The sequence below is a fragment of the Geospiza fortis genome, unplaced genomic scaffold, assembly GCF_000277835.1.
Source record: "Geospiza fortis unplaced genomic scaffold, GeoFor_1.0 scaffold394, whole genome shotgun sequence".
In the NCBI taxonomy this organism is placed as follows: domain Eukaryota; kingdom Metazoa; phylum Chordata; class Aves; order Passeriformes; family Thraupidae; genus Geospiza; species Geospiza fortis.
This window is the reverse complement of record NW_005054509.1, coordinates 190,720-208,324: the sequence shown is the minus strand read 5'-3', so window position 1 is coordinate 208,324 and position 17,605 is coordinate 190,720. Positions and strand designations below refer to the sequence as shown.

At 41.6% G+C, this 17,605-nt stretch overlaps 1 protein-coding gene across 4 annotated transcripts in view; it reads right to left on the bottom strand.

Annotated features, from left to right (window-relative positions):
* The window catches only part of FGD3 (FYVE, RhoGEF and PH domain containing 3), a 70,041-nt gene that overhangs the window by 10,540 nt on the left and 41,896 nt on the right, over nucleotides 1-17,605 (bottom strand). For all 4 annotated transcript variants that reach the window (XM_031063517.1, XM_031063518.1, XM_031063519.1 and 1 more), the window contains 9 exons: nucleotides 15,744-15,882; nucleotides 14,894-14,952; nucleotides 13,200-13,346; nucleotides 12,448-12,540; nucleotides 10,471-10,550; nucleotides 10,055-10,085; nucleotides 9,464-9,565; nucleotides 5,287-5,349; nucleotides 822-944 (listed from right to left, as the gene is read on the bottom strand). In XM_031063517.1, coding sequence (XP_030919377.1) covers nucleotides 822-944; nucleotides 5,287-5,349; nucleotides 9,464-9,565; nucleotides 10,055-10,085; nucleotides 10,471-10,550; nucleotides 12,448-12,540; nucleotides 13,200-13,346; nucleotides 14,894-14,952; nucleotides 15,744-15,882 — 837 coding nt within the window. The remainder of the gene's footprint in view (nucleotides 1-821; nucleotides 945-5,286; nucleotides 5,350-9,463; nucleotides 9,566-10,054; nucleotides 10,086-10,470; nucleotides 10,551-12,447; nucleotides 12,541-13,199; nucleotides 13,347-14,893; nucleotides 14,953-15,743; nucleotides 15,883-17,605) is intronic.

Below are 17,605 nucleotides of genomic sequence, written 5' to 3'. Positions count from 1 at the left end.
GAGTGGGAAGGGACCCATGAGGATCACCAAGTCCAGCTCCAGGCCCCACAGAGGGCATCCCCAAGCGTCACACCCTGTGCCTCAGAGTGTTGTCCAAAATCTCCTGGAGCTCTGGCAGATTTGGTGCTTTGACAGCTTCCCTGGAGAGCCTGTTCCCGTGCCTGACCATTCTCTGGGGGAAGAACCTCTTTCTAACATCCACCCTAAACCTCCCCTGACACAACTTCAGGCCTTCCGCTTGGGTTCTAGAAAGAGATCACAGAAAGAGATCAGAGTCTGCCCCTCCTCTTCCCCTCAGAGAAAGTTGTTGACCCCAGTGAGTCTCCCGTCAGCCTCCTCTCTTCCAGGCTAAAGAGAATAAGTGCCCTCAGCTGCTCCTCACACAGCTCCACTTTGCCATCTTCATTGCCCTCCTTTGGATGCTCTCTAATAGTTTAATACCATCTTTAATATTGCATGTTCAGCTGTTCATTTTAGAAGAGCTCCTGTCTGGGTGAAGTGAGGCTGTCTAAAGGCCATTGCTTCTGCAAACTACAACCCCCTCCCCAGATATACGCCCATCCCCACAAAAAGCACCGCCTTTCTTTCTATCCACTGAGGCATTGAATTTGCCTTTAAAGCAGCACAAACTAGGACCCTTGCACCAGTTTTGCTGCTTTCCCCCCTGATATCCAGAGAGTATAGCAAGTGGAAAAACCTGCTCTGTCAATGACTAGCCAAGAACCAGGATGTCTTTTAGTCCCTGCACTGATAAAATAAAAAATTGTCTTCTATGGTCTCTGCAGAAGAAACCCAAGAGCTGAGTGTGCTGGGATACTTACAGCCCCACACTGCTTACAGTGGTGCCGCCTCTTTGTGATGGAGTTGAAGCTCTCACTGCAGCTCTTACAAGACTGTTTCTCTTTGTCTCGCTTGGATTTGGAAGATTTCCTAGAAGAATCACTCTGAAATTAAAAGTACAAGTATGTGATTAAAAAATAATGGCAACATTGTTCATATATCCTCTTTGGGGTTCACATCATTTTAGGAAAGAATTTACATGACTCTGCTGCTTGCCTCAGCTGGAGGGCTGGCTCAACCATCAGGCATCTCGGGAGGACATAATGTGGTCTCAGCCCCTCTCTGCCCACTCATCTCCTTACCACCATGGAGCAATCTCCTCTCCCTGTCTGTCAGCGCAGAGGTGGAGGAATGGCCAAGGTGGGCATCTCAAGAAAACTTCTCTTCCAGCACTCACCTCTTCCTTTTCCAAGGTCCATGTTGACTTTGTGAGTGCGCTGTAAACTTCCCTCTCTTGGTGGGAAAGAGATGTGAAGATTTGGGGGAAAATTGCTTGACTGAAGAAGTAAATGGTATTAGGAGTGGACTTTGCACCACCCAACTTCAAATGCTTAATTTAGAAGTTTTCTTAGTCTCCCTCCCAGAACAAGATGAAGCATAAGGCTCCTCAGGAAGGCAGGGACACCTCTGCCAGGGACCTGCACTCTCTGGGACCTGCTGTCTAGGTGGCCAGGCAAGGTTAGCCTCTAAATCCAAGCCAATACCTAAAGTCACTCAGCAAACCTTATTGCACAATTTCCTGACAAACTGAATAGCATCACTGGATCCAGCATAAACTGGACTTCCCATGCCTGGAGGTGTTTAAGGCCAGGTTGGATTCTGAGCAACCTGGTCCAGTGGAAAGTGTCCCTGCTCATGGTGGTGGTTGGAACGAGATGATCTTTCGGGTCCCTTTCATCCCAAACCATTCCATGATTCTATGATTAACATGCCAACGTGCAGATCACAAAAATACTACATGTCGTATAAAGATGTCTTTAAGTGTTTGATGAATGCCAGCAACATTTCACAGTATTTCTCAACATTGTCAGAATATAATGAGAACAGAAGAGTTTGAAACATTGCTATTGTAGCTGCGGAAAAAAATAATAAAAATGAAAAAGTCTTTATTACTTGGCAAATTCCAGAGAGCTATTATAAAAGAAAGACTTTTTCAACAAAATGTTATTTAACTACTGACACTGAAAAAGAATTTTTAAAAAATCCCTTTCCATTCCTGTGGAAAAGATGAGACCTTCCTGCACTGGCAGTGCCCTCATGCCACCCAGTGATGGCTCAGGTGACCTTACCACATACTCATAACACATGGTCTGAACAAAGAGGCTTTTGTATCAAACAAGGATACGCATTGTAACTCACATTGTTGGTCCTAGATAAATTTAACAGTCACTTTGCAACTGTGTCGTTTATTACACAAGCTACTTTATTTACTGCTGATGCCTTTTAAAAGAGGTGGTAACATAGAGCCACCCTCGCTTCAGCATCTTGATAATAATGAGCTTGAATAACTGCCATATTTCTTGCCTTTCTCAATATACCCAACTCTGTTTTGAAGCTGCTGACAGGAAAAAACAGTCACATAAAATCTGCTCAGAGCCAGGATCTACTTCTTTCAGACTAGGCTGTTTTGACTGCTAATTTGCTTTTACTCTACTGCATTTAACTCTCTAAATCTTGACAGTTTCCTTGAATTTTAAAATTTTGGTGGAAAAATAGCATATATCCCAGCAAGAGGTACAACTCATGTGACTGCAAGATGAAGGCCTGTGGCAGGCCTTCTTAGGTGAGCAGACATCTTGAACTTAGTGAACTATGCAGCCTCCATTTGCTTCTGAAATGCAGGGGAGAATCACCAAAAAGCTGGTAGGAGCAGCAAGAAAAGCAGGGGGCTTAGGAGGCTGCTGTTACCATTATTTATTACTTGCTATACAGTCGGAGAATCATGCAGTCCCAGAATGGTCTGGGGTGGAAGTGACCATCCGGTCCCACCCTGCCATGGGCTGGGACACCTTCCACTAGCCCAGGTGGCTCCAAGCCCCAACGTCCAACCTGGCCTTGGACACTTCCAGGGATCCAGGGGCAGCCACAGCTGCTCTGTGCCAGGTATTTCATTCTGTCTGGGCTAGCAGGTAGAAATTCAGCCCCAATGTTGTTCACGTGACTCATAAATACAGTCTGACGGGACTCTAACATGAGCAGACACATGAGCTACAAAGCAGTTTCAATTCTTTTCCTTCTCATTATGCTCTTACAGGTGTATTTTCCATTTATAAATTAACTACGTGGAGCAACCCACAATGGGGTTGCAATCAGCAAGTGTTTCTGGAAATGCTTACTATAAGTGAAAAATAATTTTAAATTATATAGCAGATTTTGTACTTTGTATCTTTTAGTTTGTTTCTCTACATGCCAACATTATATTGGCAAGACTATGTGTAAGACATTTTCCACAGGCTCACATTTCCTCCTGCATACAGAAGTCTGAACATAACCTGCACTAGCAGTGCAGAGTGGCAAGAGAATTCAGCAAAGAGGTACCATGATGCAATAGACAAGCAGATGATCCTTCCTGCAGTAGGACTTCATTGTCTGGTTATGCAAGCATGAATGTGAATGCTGAAGAAAATCCCAGAAGCCTCTCAGGCAGGCTGGGGAAGCACAGGAAGGAGCTCCCAGTGTGCTGGCCACCACTACCACCAAGTGGTTTGCACGTGAAGCTGTTGACCACACAATGTATTGCTTGTGCTCTCACTGAGCTGTACTAAAGGGATGTCAGCACTAAAAATTCATATTTTCTGAAGCTGCAACTAACATTTTTATTCATTATTGTCTTGATATTATTCATTTTTAGCAAAATTAGAGCCCAGAATCAATACTACAAAATTTGGGGTATTTTTGTCTTTTTGATCAACTCCATTTTTTTTTTCTATGTCAGGAATTAAATTTTTCTTTAAATACATGATTTAAGGAAAATTACTTAACATATCAAGATATGCTATCATATGTAAATCACTGACACAACAATTTATAATCAACTAAAAAGATACAAGTTTTTTATTTAATTACAAATAAAATGTATATACTTAAGACCAACCAAAATTTTTATGTAGGCTTGGGGTTTTTTAAAATACTTTAAAACATATTTATTTTTTTCTAAGTAGTTCACTAAATACAGCATCTGCAACTCAAGGCACAAAACATTAATCGCAAAACTGACTGTAAATAAAGTAAAAATTGTTAGGTGAAAATATTTAGTGAAGACAAAAAATAACCAGCAAGGAGCACACTAATCACAAACTCTTATAACTTGGTTTTTTTTATAGGTCAGGTTGCTGGCTTGTTTAACAGCTTTGCATTGACACTGTGCACTCTACCAGAAGGTTCCAAGCTTGGCCAGAGGTCTGGAGGTGCTGCTAAATGGCTCCTTAGTTCCTAAAATCATCATGCTAATACATAACATCCTACAGCATATCTCTACAGGTAAGGTATTTTTGGTGGTTGGTTGTTCTTGTTGAGGCTAATTTTGAGTAAATTCAACTAACCCTAGGCATTTCCTGAAAATCTTTTATTCTAGAAGAAAGAGATAAGAACAATAAAAAATAGACCTTATTAAGGACTCCAACCCTCAGTTTGATTCAGCAGCAGTTATAGCCATTTTACTGAGCAAATGAGTAATATCTTTGAAAGTATATTTTGCTTTTGTGGCAGCCAATGTTTTACAGACCAGAGACATACAAAAGTACTATCATCTCTTCCTCTGCATTAGCAGAAACATGGAAAGCATACTGTGGAAGAAGTGTTACCCAAAATGTGGTTCTGGAATGAAATCCTGATTTAGACAATGCAACAGCATTAATCAGATAGATTTCCTGGTATCTTTTTGCCCTTCTCCCTTCAATCAGTGTAGCTCCCTATCACAATTTAAATACATGCACACAAAACCAACCAAACAAACAAAAAAGACACCAAAAATCCCCACAGAACAACAAACAAACAAAAAAAGCCCACACAAATCTCCCCCTCTCCAAACCCAGTGCTACAAACTGAAGGAATCAACTCTGATGTATGTGCAGCATGTATCTACTAGCGAAGGAGTTATGTTGCTTTAAGAAGTCTATTAATGCTTTGAGGAGAAACCCCCTCACATCCAGCACTGTTAATAAAGTAATGTTGACTTTCTAACCCAGCAAATTGGTTGAAGAGTTTATTTCCTGGGTTTTGTGACACATCTGAGCAGGATTCAAATTCCCCAATGCTGCAAATGGCAACTAGCTGTGGGTATAACTTAGCCAGGAAACTAATGACAGCACAGCTGAGGCCACAGACAGCAGGATATAAACCCTATAAAACCTATATTGAAGTATGATTGTTTTTTCCTGCTATAAAATAAACATAACCCACCTCCCAACACTGCTCTGACTAAAGTATTAGCTTCAAATTACTCACCCCTCCTAATGCACCACCACCATCTGCTCCTGGCATTGATTCAACTGAGCTGGTGCTGGCTATCTGAGGAGAAAGAGAATGACACAGAACAGTTTCAACATGGACATTCTTCCTCAAATATATAGGGAAGGGAAGAAGGAAAGGAAAAAGGAAAAAGGAAAAAGGAAAAAGGAAAAAGGGAAGGGAAAGGAAAGGAAAGGAAAGGAAAGGAAAGGAAAGGAAAGGAAAGGAAAGGAAAGGAAAGGAAAGGAAAGGAAAGGAAAGGAAAGGAAAGGAAAGGAAAGGAAAGGAAAGGAAAGGAAAGGAAAGGAAAGGAAAGGAAAGGAAAGGAAAGGAAAGGAAAGGAAAGGAAAGGAAAGGAAAGGAAAACAAGGTGGGGGTGGTGGGGGGAAGAGAAAAGAAAAAGACTTTGCTTTCAGCCTCTCAATTCTTTGCTTGTGAGCACACTTTAATTTATAGAATCAGATCACAGAATCATAGAATGGTCTGAGTTGAAAGGGATCTTACAGCTCATCTTGTTCCAGCCCCCTGCCATGAGCAGGGACACCTTCCACTACCCCCAGGTGCACATGTTGCACATGTGCTCAGCCACCCTCAAATATGGGGTGGGCTGTGATGTGGATGATTTTACAGATGGCACTGAACTGCCAACCTTCCTTTGGGTGCAACCTGTGCCTGTCCCTTACATACTGCAGAAAGCCAGTGCCAAAGTTTGAAGGACACTTCTCTATTGGAGCTTGCCAGCCAGACCAGCAAAAGCTCTGTGAAGGTACTTGATTCTGAGAGGAACAAAATTTACTCTATTAAAACACCACTCCATTAAGTTTCTCTTCTTCATAATACATTTCAATCCCTAAATAAATGTGAAGTGGCATCTCCATTTATACAGTTATGGAGATGTAGATGTACTAAATACACATAGATGTTTGTATATCTATATATATTTTCCTATAGAGTTAATATATAATATTCATATATCTATATGTATGCCATATATATAGATATATATACATTCAATAGTATTGAATATATATAAAGTGCAAATAAGCTTTGTACATTGAGTACCAAAATCACAGGCTACATTCTAAAGAGAATGGAAAACCACCTTATCTGCAAACGAATTTATAGGGAGTTTGCTAGTTTACACAAGGTTTTCAAACTATTAGATTCTTTATGACAAATTCTCCTGTTATTCCCTTAGATCATTCTTCCTTTGCCAATCAGACAACATCTCTTATTTCAAGATTATCCAAATGGCCAGTGCGTTTTGTCACTCTGGCTTAATTTCATTTTAAAGCAAGAAGGTTTAATCTCTGTTTGAATGGCCAAATTGAAGAGCTATTCATTCTGATGCCTCATTGGGTCTATTTATATTCTAATACAATCAATCAACTCTTTAGAACGAAGAAAGGAGCAAATGCATCCCCTGGGACCAGGGCTGTCCCACCCTAGAGCACTTCCTAAGGGAATACAATTGAATTAAGGGAAGCGTCACTACTCAGCTCTAACCAGCTATTTCTGCCTCTGCAAAAACCCAGCAACCCTGAGGTGTTCACATCATCTGTTCCTCAGTCCTCTGCAAAGGGGGCTCTTTTCACTGGAATCCTAATCAATGCAGGGTTCTACTCTGCCTAGTAAAATGACATCTGTGTGCTGTGATGGGACTTGGAAAAACTTGTAGGAAAAACAGAGTTTGAAGAAGAGCTTGAGAAAACCCCCAGCAAATTTAGGGAAAAGAGTAAATTCCTCCAGTTGCCTATTCAGATCCCCTTGTCTGTTTGTTTATTTGGAATAATGGGCTAAAAATCAAATACCCTCTACTCTTACCTGGAAAATATTTCAAAAGGGCTTCTCCCTGTTACATTATCATTACCACTCACAGTGTCTCAGAGCTGGTAACAATACAGTTATTGACATGTTTGTCAGAACCACTCAGATCTATGGGGAAAGAAACAGCGGCATCTAACATTCATGATTTCACTAACAGAAGCATTCTCAATCTCAGATCCTAGAGATGTCACTTCCACAGAGCACAGCTCTCTGCAGCACTTTTCCTTGCCAGTCTTCCAAACTGCACAAACTGGGTCCGTCACCACACCAGGTGCCTCCAACTCTTCTGAGATGAAGCAGTGGTGAAAGAGGTCCTTTTCCTTGGGAACATTTTTAGATGGTTTTAAAAACACCTTTCACATAGTCTGTAAATGCTGCAGGTGAAAAGGGAGGAACTAAACCACAAAGGAACCCTAAAGTTTTCTAAAAACCCTTCTTAAATTACTACTGCTACCACACAAGCATGGTCAGAGTTGCATGCACTGGTCATGAACTGCAACCAGTCCTAAGCACTGTAACAGAGAAAATGTATGGCCAAGGATGGGAAAAAAACAATTTGACTCTTTTTGTACAGGCTAATTTCTAGTAGCTGTTACAGATGCAGACAGGAATCCATGAATGCATATGCATTTCTTGAGAGAAAAACAAGGGTCACTTTTCCCTCTAAAGTTGCTGCCCAGTATTCCATAGATGATATGTCTAGTGGATGCTACCTAGTGCAGTGTATTGCAGTTAGAATGTTCTCAGTATTTCTCCAGTTTTCCTTAGAGAAATACTTTCAGCCTGTTTTAACTGACAGCAATTTCTGTCACATTTAGCTGTGACATCAGTTTCAAAGCTGATTATCGAGAGAAGATAATCTCCTAAAAATGCAGGTTAGTATTCTGGCATTAAAGAAATTACAGTACAGACTGCATTAATATCACAGCCAGGGATAAACCAGACTCCTGCTCTGCTTGGCTTTTATGAAGAGTAGAATATAAGTAGGAGGCTACACCATGAACACAGAAGCAAAATCAAATTGAATTTACAAAGCAAGATAATAATATTGAACTTGACCAGATGCTCTGTTTTAATTACATAGAAAGAAATGTGTTTATTAGTTTGCTTATTATTTGGGCTCTGAATGCAGCCTGGCTGTGAATGCAGCCATAAGTTAACTGAAAAATATAGGCTTGAATTGACTATTTTCTATTTTTTCCCCAAGCATTTTTAGCTGATGAATAGTTCAGAATAAGTAAACTACGCCAGATTCTGAAAATGGCTCATTGCTGGCAGCTATCAGTAGCAGTATTCTAGACTCTATGGAGTGTTGAGAAGATCTTCACTGTCAATCTGATTATGTGGGGATGAAAGGCATATCCAACATCTCTCCTGAGGCCCCTGGAAAATCAGGCAGATAAAAAAATCCAGATTTTTTATCTGAGTCACCAAATCAGTCCTGAATCTCCAAGGAGAGATGTCAAAAATGGTTAGGTACCAAAACAAAAGAACCCCAAACAAACAATTTAGTTGGCAGGGAATGGGGAAGATAAAAAGCTCCCAAAGTTCAATCTCTGCAGATGGACCTTCTCTCCCTCCGCTCCAAGATCTACCATGTCTGAAGTCATAAAAGTCATAGGCAGCACCATATGATATTCCTAAATATTTTGCTCACTCAGGCTCCATTCCTCTTTAGTTTGTAGCAAATGCCTGTGCTAAGGTTATCACCATCATTTTCAAGTTGAATGGAGAGATACGGTCCTGATGTCAATACTTCTAAAACAAAATTCCTAGCAAACACAGAGTGATACCTTATGGCTGTAGAGAAACAATAAACTTTCAAGACTATATTACATATTTAGTTGAAGAGTATTTTTCTGAAATATATTTACTATCTAGAAGAACAGTATTTCAAGATCCTTTCAGAATGCATAATTTTCCTTCAGAGTCTTTAAAATATTTTAAATAATAATAAAATAACATCAAAGAAATAATCCCAAAATGCATCTCTGATGAGATGGGGAAAAGTAATGAACAATATCCGTCAGGGACACAAATAACATTCCAGACTGCTAAGCACTTATAACATTGAGGAATTATACCTGTTCTGCTAAAAAAAGCCACCAGCCTGGAAAACATGCCTGATGGGTCTCTGGCAACTGAATTGTCCTGGGTAATTTATTCTGTATCTGCATGGCTGACTAACTGTGACTGATACATTTGAAAGCCAGAGAAATGGAGATTACTGCCCTGTAATATCATAGAAAAATCCAGAACAAGATTCCACTATTTTAAAGTTAGCTGTACAAGTTTCAACTGCTGGTAAAACTGTTCTGGCAAAGGAGAACGAAGCACTGGTACTTACTGAGGAATCAGGAGGATGCTCCTCCTCTTGTGAAAAAGAGCTATTGAAAGCTCTGAAGGTCTCACTGTTCTGTTTGTGCTTTTCTATTGTGGCTTGAATGACCTGAGACAAACATGTCAGCAAAGATAAGAAGCATCACAAAAAAAAAAAATTTCTCTCATAGGAAGATTGGTAGGATTATCATTTGGTGAAAAACCCTTACACTTGTATAATTGAAAGGGAAACTTAAAAACCTTAAGTGGTGGTGTTAAACCCATTATTGCTTCAGTTAAAAACTAAGATTGCCATCAGACAGTATTTCTACAAGTCAAACTGGAAGAATATACAAGGTCTGATGCCTCAGTCTCTTCTCATACTGGGCTTGAGGAATGCAGGGAAGGGGAGCCCAGCTGGAGCCCCCAGATACTTTCTGGGGCCAGCTGGTCAGCACCAGGACCCTGACTGAGCTCCACACTTCTCCATGAGCAATTCCACCACACTGGCCCACCCAGCTTCCCTGCACAGCCACATTAATTCAGAACCCCAAAATGATGATTTCAAATGCTGCCTGCATGGTGATTGCCCTCCTTATCATTGGTGCTTTGTACTAACATGAATCCATTCCCTCTTCTCCTCTTCTGTCCTGTTAAAACAAAAGAAAAATAGAGAAAACATCATCGTTCTACTTAAAATATTTTCAGTAAATTCAACCTACAGCTTCACAGCTTTATATCCATTTGATTTTTAGCTTTGCTACCCACTATTTAAAAAACATTATTGATAATTATTCACAGTAATTATTACCAAATGCCAAAAATACTTGAATTGTTGACACAGTGGACCCTACAAGCACTACTATAAACACCGCATTCAATAAAGGCAATCAACACACTTTGACTTAGGACCAACATTCTCTTACTTATCTGTTACCCACCTCTGCTGCTCACCTCGTGATTTAAAGTTCTGTCACACTAGGACAGCCCGTAGATCAATTTCACAAACCTTCAAAGACAGAACAAGTATCATACCTGGCTTGCAGTTCCAATGATCTCTTTTTTCCTGTTATGGAAAATGTATGAGCCACATTTTGCTTGGCAATTTCATGGACCTGTAAAAAGCACATCAGCTTTTTTACTCATTGAACTTGTCTTTCCAACATTTTCAATGACTTACAAATACAGTCATTCTTAGAAATGCTTAGTCAAAAAGATCATTTGGAATAAAGTATAGAAGTAGAAAAAATAAGGGACTATTTCCATAGGTGCCTGTCTTTGCTACAAAACTTGTGTGTCTGTATCACCAATCAGACTCCTATGGCAGTGGAGGTGTGCCAGCCAGGGGACAAGGTAAGGCTCTCAATCCAAACATGTCACACAGTCACCATTACTATGCTCCCTTTTTGAATGATTCTTATAAAAATTTCAAAAGCCCAGCTGTCAGAGACTGAAATGTTATAATTTATGTCTTAAACATCTTCATAAAAGACTTTTGCTTGTTATAGCAAAACTGTACAAAAGATGCAGAGAAAGCCACCAAAACCCTGAATGGAGCCCTACACTGCTCATTGATGAAGATAAGATAAAAGTGACTTAGGGGAGAAGAATACATTCAGAGAGAGATCAAGCTTAGCACCTTCAGGGTGGAAGTCACAGCCCCAGGGCTATCAGCTGCCAGGCTGGAACAGACCCTCACACCAAAGGGTGGGGGGAGGAGAGGTTTTGGGTGTGTGATGAAAAAGCCTCTGATTCGAGCAGCGAACACCCATCCTCTGCTGTGCAGAGGAGCTCAGCTGTGGGCTTCTTCACCCTGGCAGAAACCGCATGCACATGAAGGACAGCAGAGTCATGGTCCATCAAACACCCCCCCACAAAGGGGTCCCCAGACCCTGCACCAGAGATGATGCAACAGATCCATAGTGTTGCAAAGGACAGTGTCAAATGTGCCCTACTCAGGGGAGGCATGTGGGTGCTCCCACCTGGCCCAAACCACTTTATCAATCCACTGGATTCGACACTTTCCAGCAACAGGTGGCAGGGGGACCCTCACCACCGAGAAGAGCAGATGAAGGGGAGCAATGAGATGTTGTTGGGACCCTGGGAAGGGTGATATGTTTCCACCTAACTGGTGTCACCTTCTCCCTTTCTCCCCACCCATGCACACCTCTTTTTCTATTTCTGTCCTTATTTTCTCTTTCTTTCTCTTTGCCTCTTTTACTATTAAATAAAATGTATCACTTTTTTTTGGCACCAATATCAAACTTCATTTGGTTTTAATCAAGTTTTGGGGTATATTTCGAACCTTTCTGGGTTCGATCCATTTTATTCACAGAGGCTTAGTTTCCTTTGGTCTTCTGTCTTAAACTGGTTCAAAACACCAACGAACCAAAAAAAACCCAAAAAGAGATAAAATCATAGAATCACTAATGTTGGAAAAGAACTTTAAGATCCTCAAGTCCAACCATCAAAACAGCACCATCACGTTCACCACAAAACCATGTTCTCAAGTGCCACATCCACATGTTTTTTGAACACTTCCAGAGATGGTGACTCCACCCCTTCCCTGGGCAACCTGTGCCAGGGCTGGAAAACCATTTCAGTGAAGAAATATTCCCTAATATCCAACCTAAGCCTCCCTCAGTGCAACTTGAGGCCGCTTCCTCTCATCCTGTCATGCATTAGAAGATGCCAACCCTCACCTGGCTACACCCATCTTTCAGGCAGTTGTAGAAAGCAAGAAGGTCTCGCTCCTTATCTCCGTAATCCCCCCAGCTCCCTCATCAGACCTGTGCTCCAGACCCTTCCCCAGCTCTGTTGTGCTTCTCTGGACACACTCCAGCACCTTAAGGTCTTTCTTGTCGTGGAAAAACTGCACTGATCCAAAGCAATCCAAAGCTGGGTTTTAGAATTGTACTATATTTTTACATTCATACAATGTTATGTATTTAGATTCAGCATGGATCCAAAGCTACCAAGAACATTAAAAAAGAGAAAAGAAGAGATGCAAACCTGCAGTCCTGCAATGTCCATCTTCTCTCGGACACTGAACTTCTGGCCGATCAGCCTCAGTTTTGGCACACAGTACAGCACCATGCTGTTAAACTGCAATGAGGCAAGAGTTTAACTTAGGCAGTTACATGCTAGACACAGCCTGCACTGTGAAGATTTAGGACTCCGGTGTGTTTTACTCTAAGAGATAGCTCTCAAGAAGAGATTTAAGGTGAAAGTGAGACTGATGGATCATTACTGAAAGAAGTGGGCAGACAGACCTCAGCCAGTCACTTCTCCCTTCTGCCCCTCCCTCTGAATTGGACTGCCTCGAAAGCACGAGAGCTCTTCTCCCAGTGCCAGTGAGAGCTGGCCATCTCCTGCAACAAGGTGGTTTGGCTGGAAACCACCTCCTATGGCACTCTGCAAAAACTCAGCCTCTGAGGAGGGAGATGGAAAAGACCTCTTTGGGCCAGTAAAGGCACAGCATGAAAGAAAGAAATCCTTGAGGAAAAAACTACAAGAGCAAACTGCTGCTCAGAAGGAGTAGCTGGGCTCAGCTGGTGAATGCTTTTTGTCTTTAGGCTTAGGAAGATGGAAACATATCACAGAATCGTAGATTCAAAGGATGGTTTGGGTTGGAAGGGACCTTAAAGCCTATCTCCTTCCACTGCCTGCCATGAGTAGGGACCCCTTCCATTAGACCAGTGTGCTCTAAGGCCCATCCAACCTGAGCACAGCCCTGAAAATAATAAAGCAGCTGAAACACTCACCAGGAATAAATACCTATCCTGTGCTGTGCCATTCTTTGCTGAAAGTTTCTGAATTTGTCCTTCTTTAATGAGCTCGTTGGCTGGGTTAACAATATCCTCTTCACCACCCAGGCGCTCATAGACTTCCAAAAGCTTGTGCATCTTTTCCTGCCAGTACAAACACACAACAATTTAAATTAAAAAAAAATTCCATGTGGTCTATTTTCCACTCTTTAATTTCTGTGGTAAATGTATGTAAGTTGAAAGAAAACAGTCTTTCACTTCCACTATAGCTTTGCATTTATATTAAAATGCATTGCATATTCTTCAGTGCTATTCCCCACTCTGGATTAGTCATACTGGATTAGTTATACTTGGATTGTACCATTTAATGACACTTTGATATAAATTTATTTGATACTTTTAGACTATTACTATTCAACACCAAATATGTATTACAGAACCATAAAGGTTGAAATACATCTCTAAGATCATCAAGTCCAAATATTAATCTTTGGAACTTTAGAAGCAATGTCCAATAAAATCAATGGCCAAGCTGGAGAGCTGTACGCTACCAAATAACGGAAGCATGATTTATTTCTTCTACTGCACCACAACAAGAGTAAGCAGCCAACAATTAATTCAACCCTCCACTAACTTTTGGGGATTTTGCTACAGCATTCACTTTCCTTTCAGTCTGGCTTGGACCTCAAGCAGCAAAATTATTATAACAGCCTTTTCCAATGGGTTCTTGTGTACTAACAGAAAAAGCAACTGACACAGAAACCAATGAGCCAACGAGTTGTTTCATATTCCTGATATCTGCAGAGATACTGTACAAAGCTCCCAGGAGTTAAGAGGCGCAAAACCAGAAAAATTTCCACCAAAATATATCCTTATCCAGAGAACATGCCAGACTCAAATAGAAACAGATGGTTTCCTAACTATGTTTTCAGACATACTGGAAATACACAGACATCAGCTGGCTACTTCCCCGTAGCAGCCACAGGAAACATGGTCTCATGGTGTCCCCACCAGCTGAGGGAGGAACTAATGGTCTGATAGGGAAGTGAATATAAACCTTGGACCTAAGACAGATACACAGCATTTCAGGTCTGTTTGATACAAAATGTCCTGAGACACCTGGGTGCACCAAAGGGATAACATCTGCAGCTGTAAAGTTCATTTACTTTAACGGTAATGCACTAGCTCTTCTATATGTAAAACCTGTGCTAACATCCAAAATCTCCACATCTGACTGCCCAGCTTTTGAAGCAGAGCTTTCCGAAGCTACTGATGCATGCAAAATGCACAATCTGTGCACTTAAGATGGGCCAAAATCAAATCGAAGCAACCTTCATTCTGTTGAAGAACTGTAGGACTAAAGAAACAGTGTGAAAATCTGCAAGGACACCTTGTGAATGGGCCTAATTGGAATACTTTCAACACTTTTCAAGGACAAGCAAATAACGAGTTTTATGAAGACTTCCTTTTTCAACTCATTGGGTCCTTAAGAAGGTGGAATTTAAGCCAAACAAGCCACAGAAAACTGCATTTACAATAAAAAGGACTCAGACATCTAACACATGTTTAAAGCCTGAGTGACAGGCAGGTATCCTCTCCAGTTACCATGCTGAGCCTGTTGCAATGGGAGGCCCTCAGTTTAGCCAAGTGTTTCAGTCAGATTATGATTCCGTTCTGGAATTGCTACTCACCATCTTCCGGATGGCTGCATTGGAATGGTTTGCTGCTGTCGATATCAGCTCCAGTGACTCTGCAATAAAGGTACCAACAGTTATGCATTCTCTAGATTATATCTTTTAATAGCACCTTGGGGGACAGCTTCACCTCTCTGAGTAGTTTTTCCTTCAAAATTGATGATACATAAGAAATTATAGACACAATCAGTTCTGCCTGTTCAACTGATCTATGTTTCATCTTTCTCTCCAAAAAACCTAGATGAGCCAAAGCACACAGTGACAAAGAACCCTCACTTTCTAGGACTCACCTATTAAAAGTCAAGTCTCACTTAAGTCTTCCCAAGCATATTTTTAAGATTGTTTTCCTAAAACAGGGATTACCTGCTTATGGTGATATGGACACTCTTTTGGTTGAGAGCAAAAACTTGTAATCAAGAGAAGTCCATTTCTACTGTTTCACCATATAAACAGAGTCTATCTGGCTTTCTTGGCAAGAAATACACATTTAAATTCAATACAAATTTAAAACCGTTCTTCCTTTCTTCTTCTGGCTACTGCAAGGATGTCTTCCTGTCTTTGTCCTTAGCCACATAACAGAATAAACAAAAAAGTTAGATGTTCTACTACAGCAAACTTCAACATATTGTCACTGTTTGTTTGCCAAAGCTGCTTTCATTCCTAGAGCAGGTATTCCAACCCTTTTCTTCTCAACTCCAAAAGCATTCAAAATCCCTTTGTTTGGTAATAATTTGATTAATTCAAATCTCCATTTCTACCATAGTCCTGGCTGTAAGTATCTGAACACACAAAGAAAAACTGCCCAGGATTTCATTGTGTTTTTAGACAGAGAGGCGTTTACATGTACTTTCAGCATCTTTCCTGTCTGGAGATTCTTCTGGAAGTTTCTTTAAATAGTCCTTCAGGAGAAGCTCATAACGAGGAATCCTTTGCACTGGTTCAAGCATATGATGCTGCAAAGTCAGGTTTCCACACACCTCCTGTTTCTGTAATGGAGAGAAAACAAAAACAAGAGGGTTTGATTTTTTCTGCCTGTGGTGTATAACAGAATAAAAAATGACAATTCACATACAGCTAGAAGAGTGTACAGGAGCTTCTCAAGCCATCATAGGTTGACAGACTCATTAGGTTGGAAAAGACCTTTGAGATTATAGAGCCCAGACATAAACCTAACACTGCCAAGGCCAACTAAATCAAGTCCCCAAGTGTCACAGCTGCGTGTCTTTTAAATCCCTCCAGGGACAGTGATTCCATCACTGCCCCGGGCAGCCTGAGCCAGGGCTGGACAACCCTCTCCATCAAGAAAAATTCCCTAATATCCAATCTAAACCTTCCCCTGGCACAGTTTGAGGTCATTTCCTCTTGTCCTGTCTCTTGTTCGCTGGAAGCAGAGCCCAACCTACCCCACATCTGCCCCTTTCTGTCAGGGAGTTGTGCAGAGTGAGAAGGTCCCTCCCAAGCCTCCTTTTCTCAAGGCTGAGCCCCTTACTCAGCTCCGTTCCCTTCTCTGGACACACTCCAGCCCCTCAAGCTCTTTCTTCTTGTGAGGGGCTCAAAACTGACCCCAGCATGTCCAGCACAGGGGATGGGCACTGCCCTGGCCCTGCTGCCACACCAGTGCTGAGCAGCTCAAGGTGCCCTGGTCCTTCTTACCCACCTGGGCTCCTGGTCAGCCACTGCCACCAGCACCCCCAGGGCCTTTCCAGCCCCTCTGGCTCAGCCTGGAGCTGCAGTGGGTGTTGTGACCCAAGGGCAGGACCTGGCACTTGGCCTTGTTCAACCTCAATCACTGGCCTATGATCCAGCCTCTCCAGAGCTGGAGAGCCTGATAGCAGATATCAGAGCTGGCAGCTTTTATGTGAATCTTCATCCCATGTCTGGCATTTTCTGCCAATATGCAACTGTCTTCTTTCAGAAGGCTCAGAAAAGCTTTTCCCATCCACGGCCCTGTGCAGCATTGTTCCTCCAACTTCATGAAATCACAATGCCCCTAGGAATGTATTGCTTGCCAGAGCTCACTGTATGAGCAGTAGGCACACTGCTCACACATTAGCTTTGAAAGGCAGAGCTCTCTCAAATTCTGCTTCTTTTTCACTTGGCCAAGAAGGGGAAGAGCTTTGAGTCTGGTTACACAAAACATCATCCAATAAGGCACCAATGTGCTCTGCTTAAAATGGCACTGAGTATTGCAGTGTACTTGTTTTCATAGGATCCTGTGAAGCAAAAGAATGTTTTCATTTAAAAGAGGAGAGATGAGAATCTCAGTAAGAACCAGTAACTTGCTTTAAAGCACACAGGAAGTTTCTGCTAGTGATGTAATCTGACTCCACAGCAGCATGTTAACCACAGACACACACAAGCTCTTCTACACAGCATTATTTTTACATCAGCCCACTAATGTGGTCTGCTCTCGTGTAAACAACCTCTCTATAACCATGTTAATCTCACTGTGCATTTCTCAGAGAAAGGAACTTCTTTCAAATATCTGCAATTTCCTCATAAATATTCCAGCCCACACCACACTGCTGACTCGCTCCATTCTCACAGCAAGACTGGAGATAATGGGATGAATGTCTGAGAGAAAAATATTAGCTATCTTTCCAGAAAGGACTAAAGGACTAAATTTGGTAAGTCACTGTCGCGGGTTTACAGGAAGCAGGTTTTCTGGGAATGGAGTGGCCAGAGGCCAATAGGTGTTCAGATTCTAAA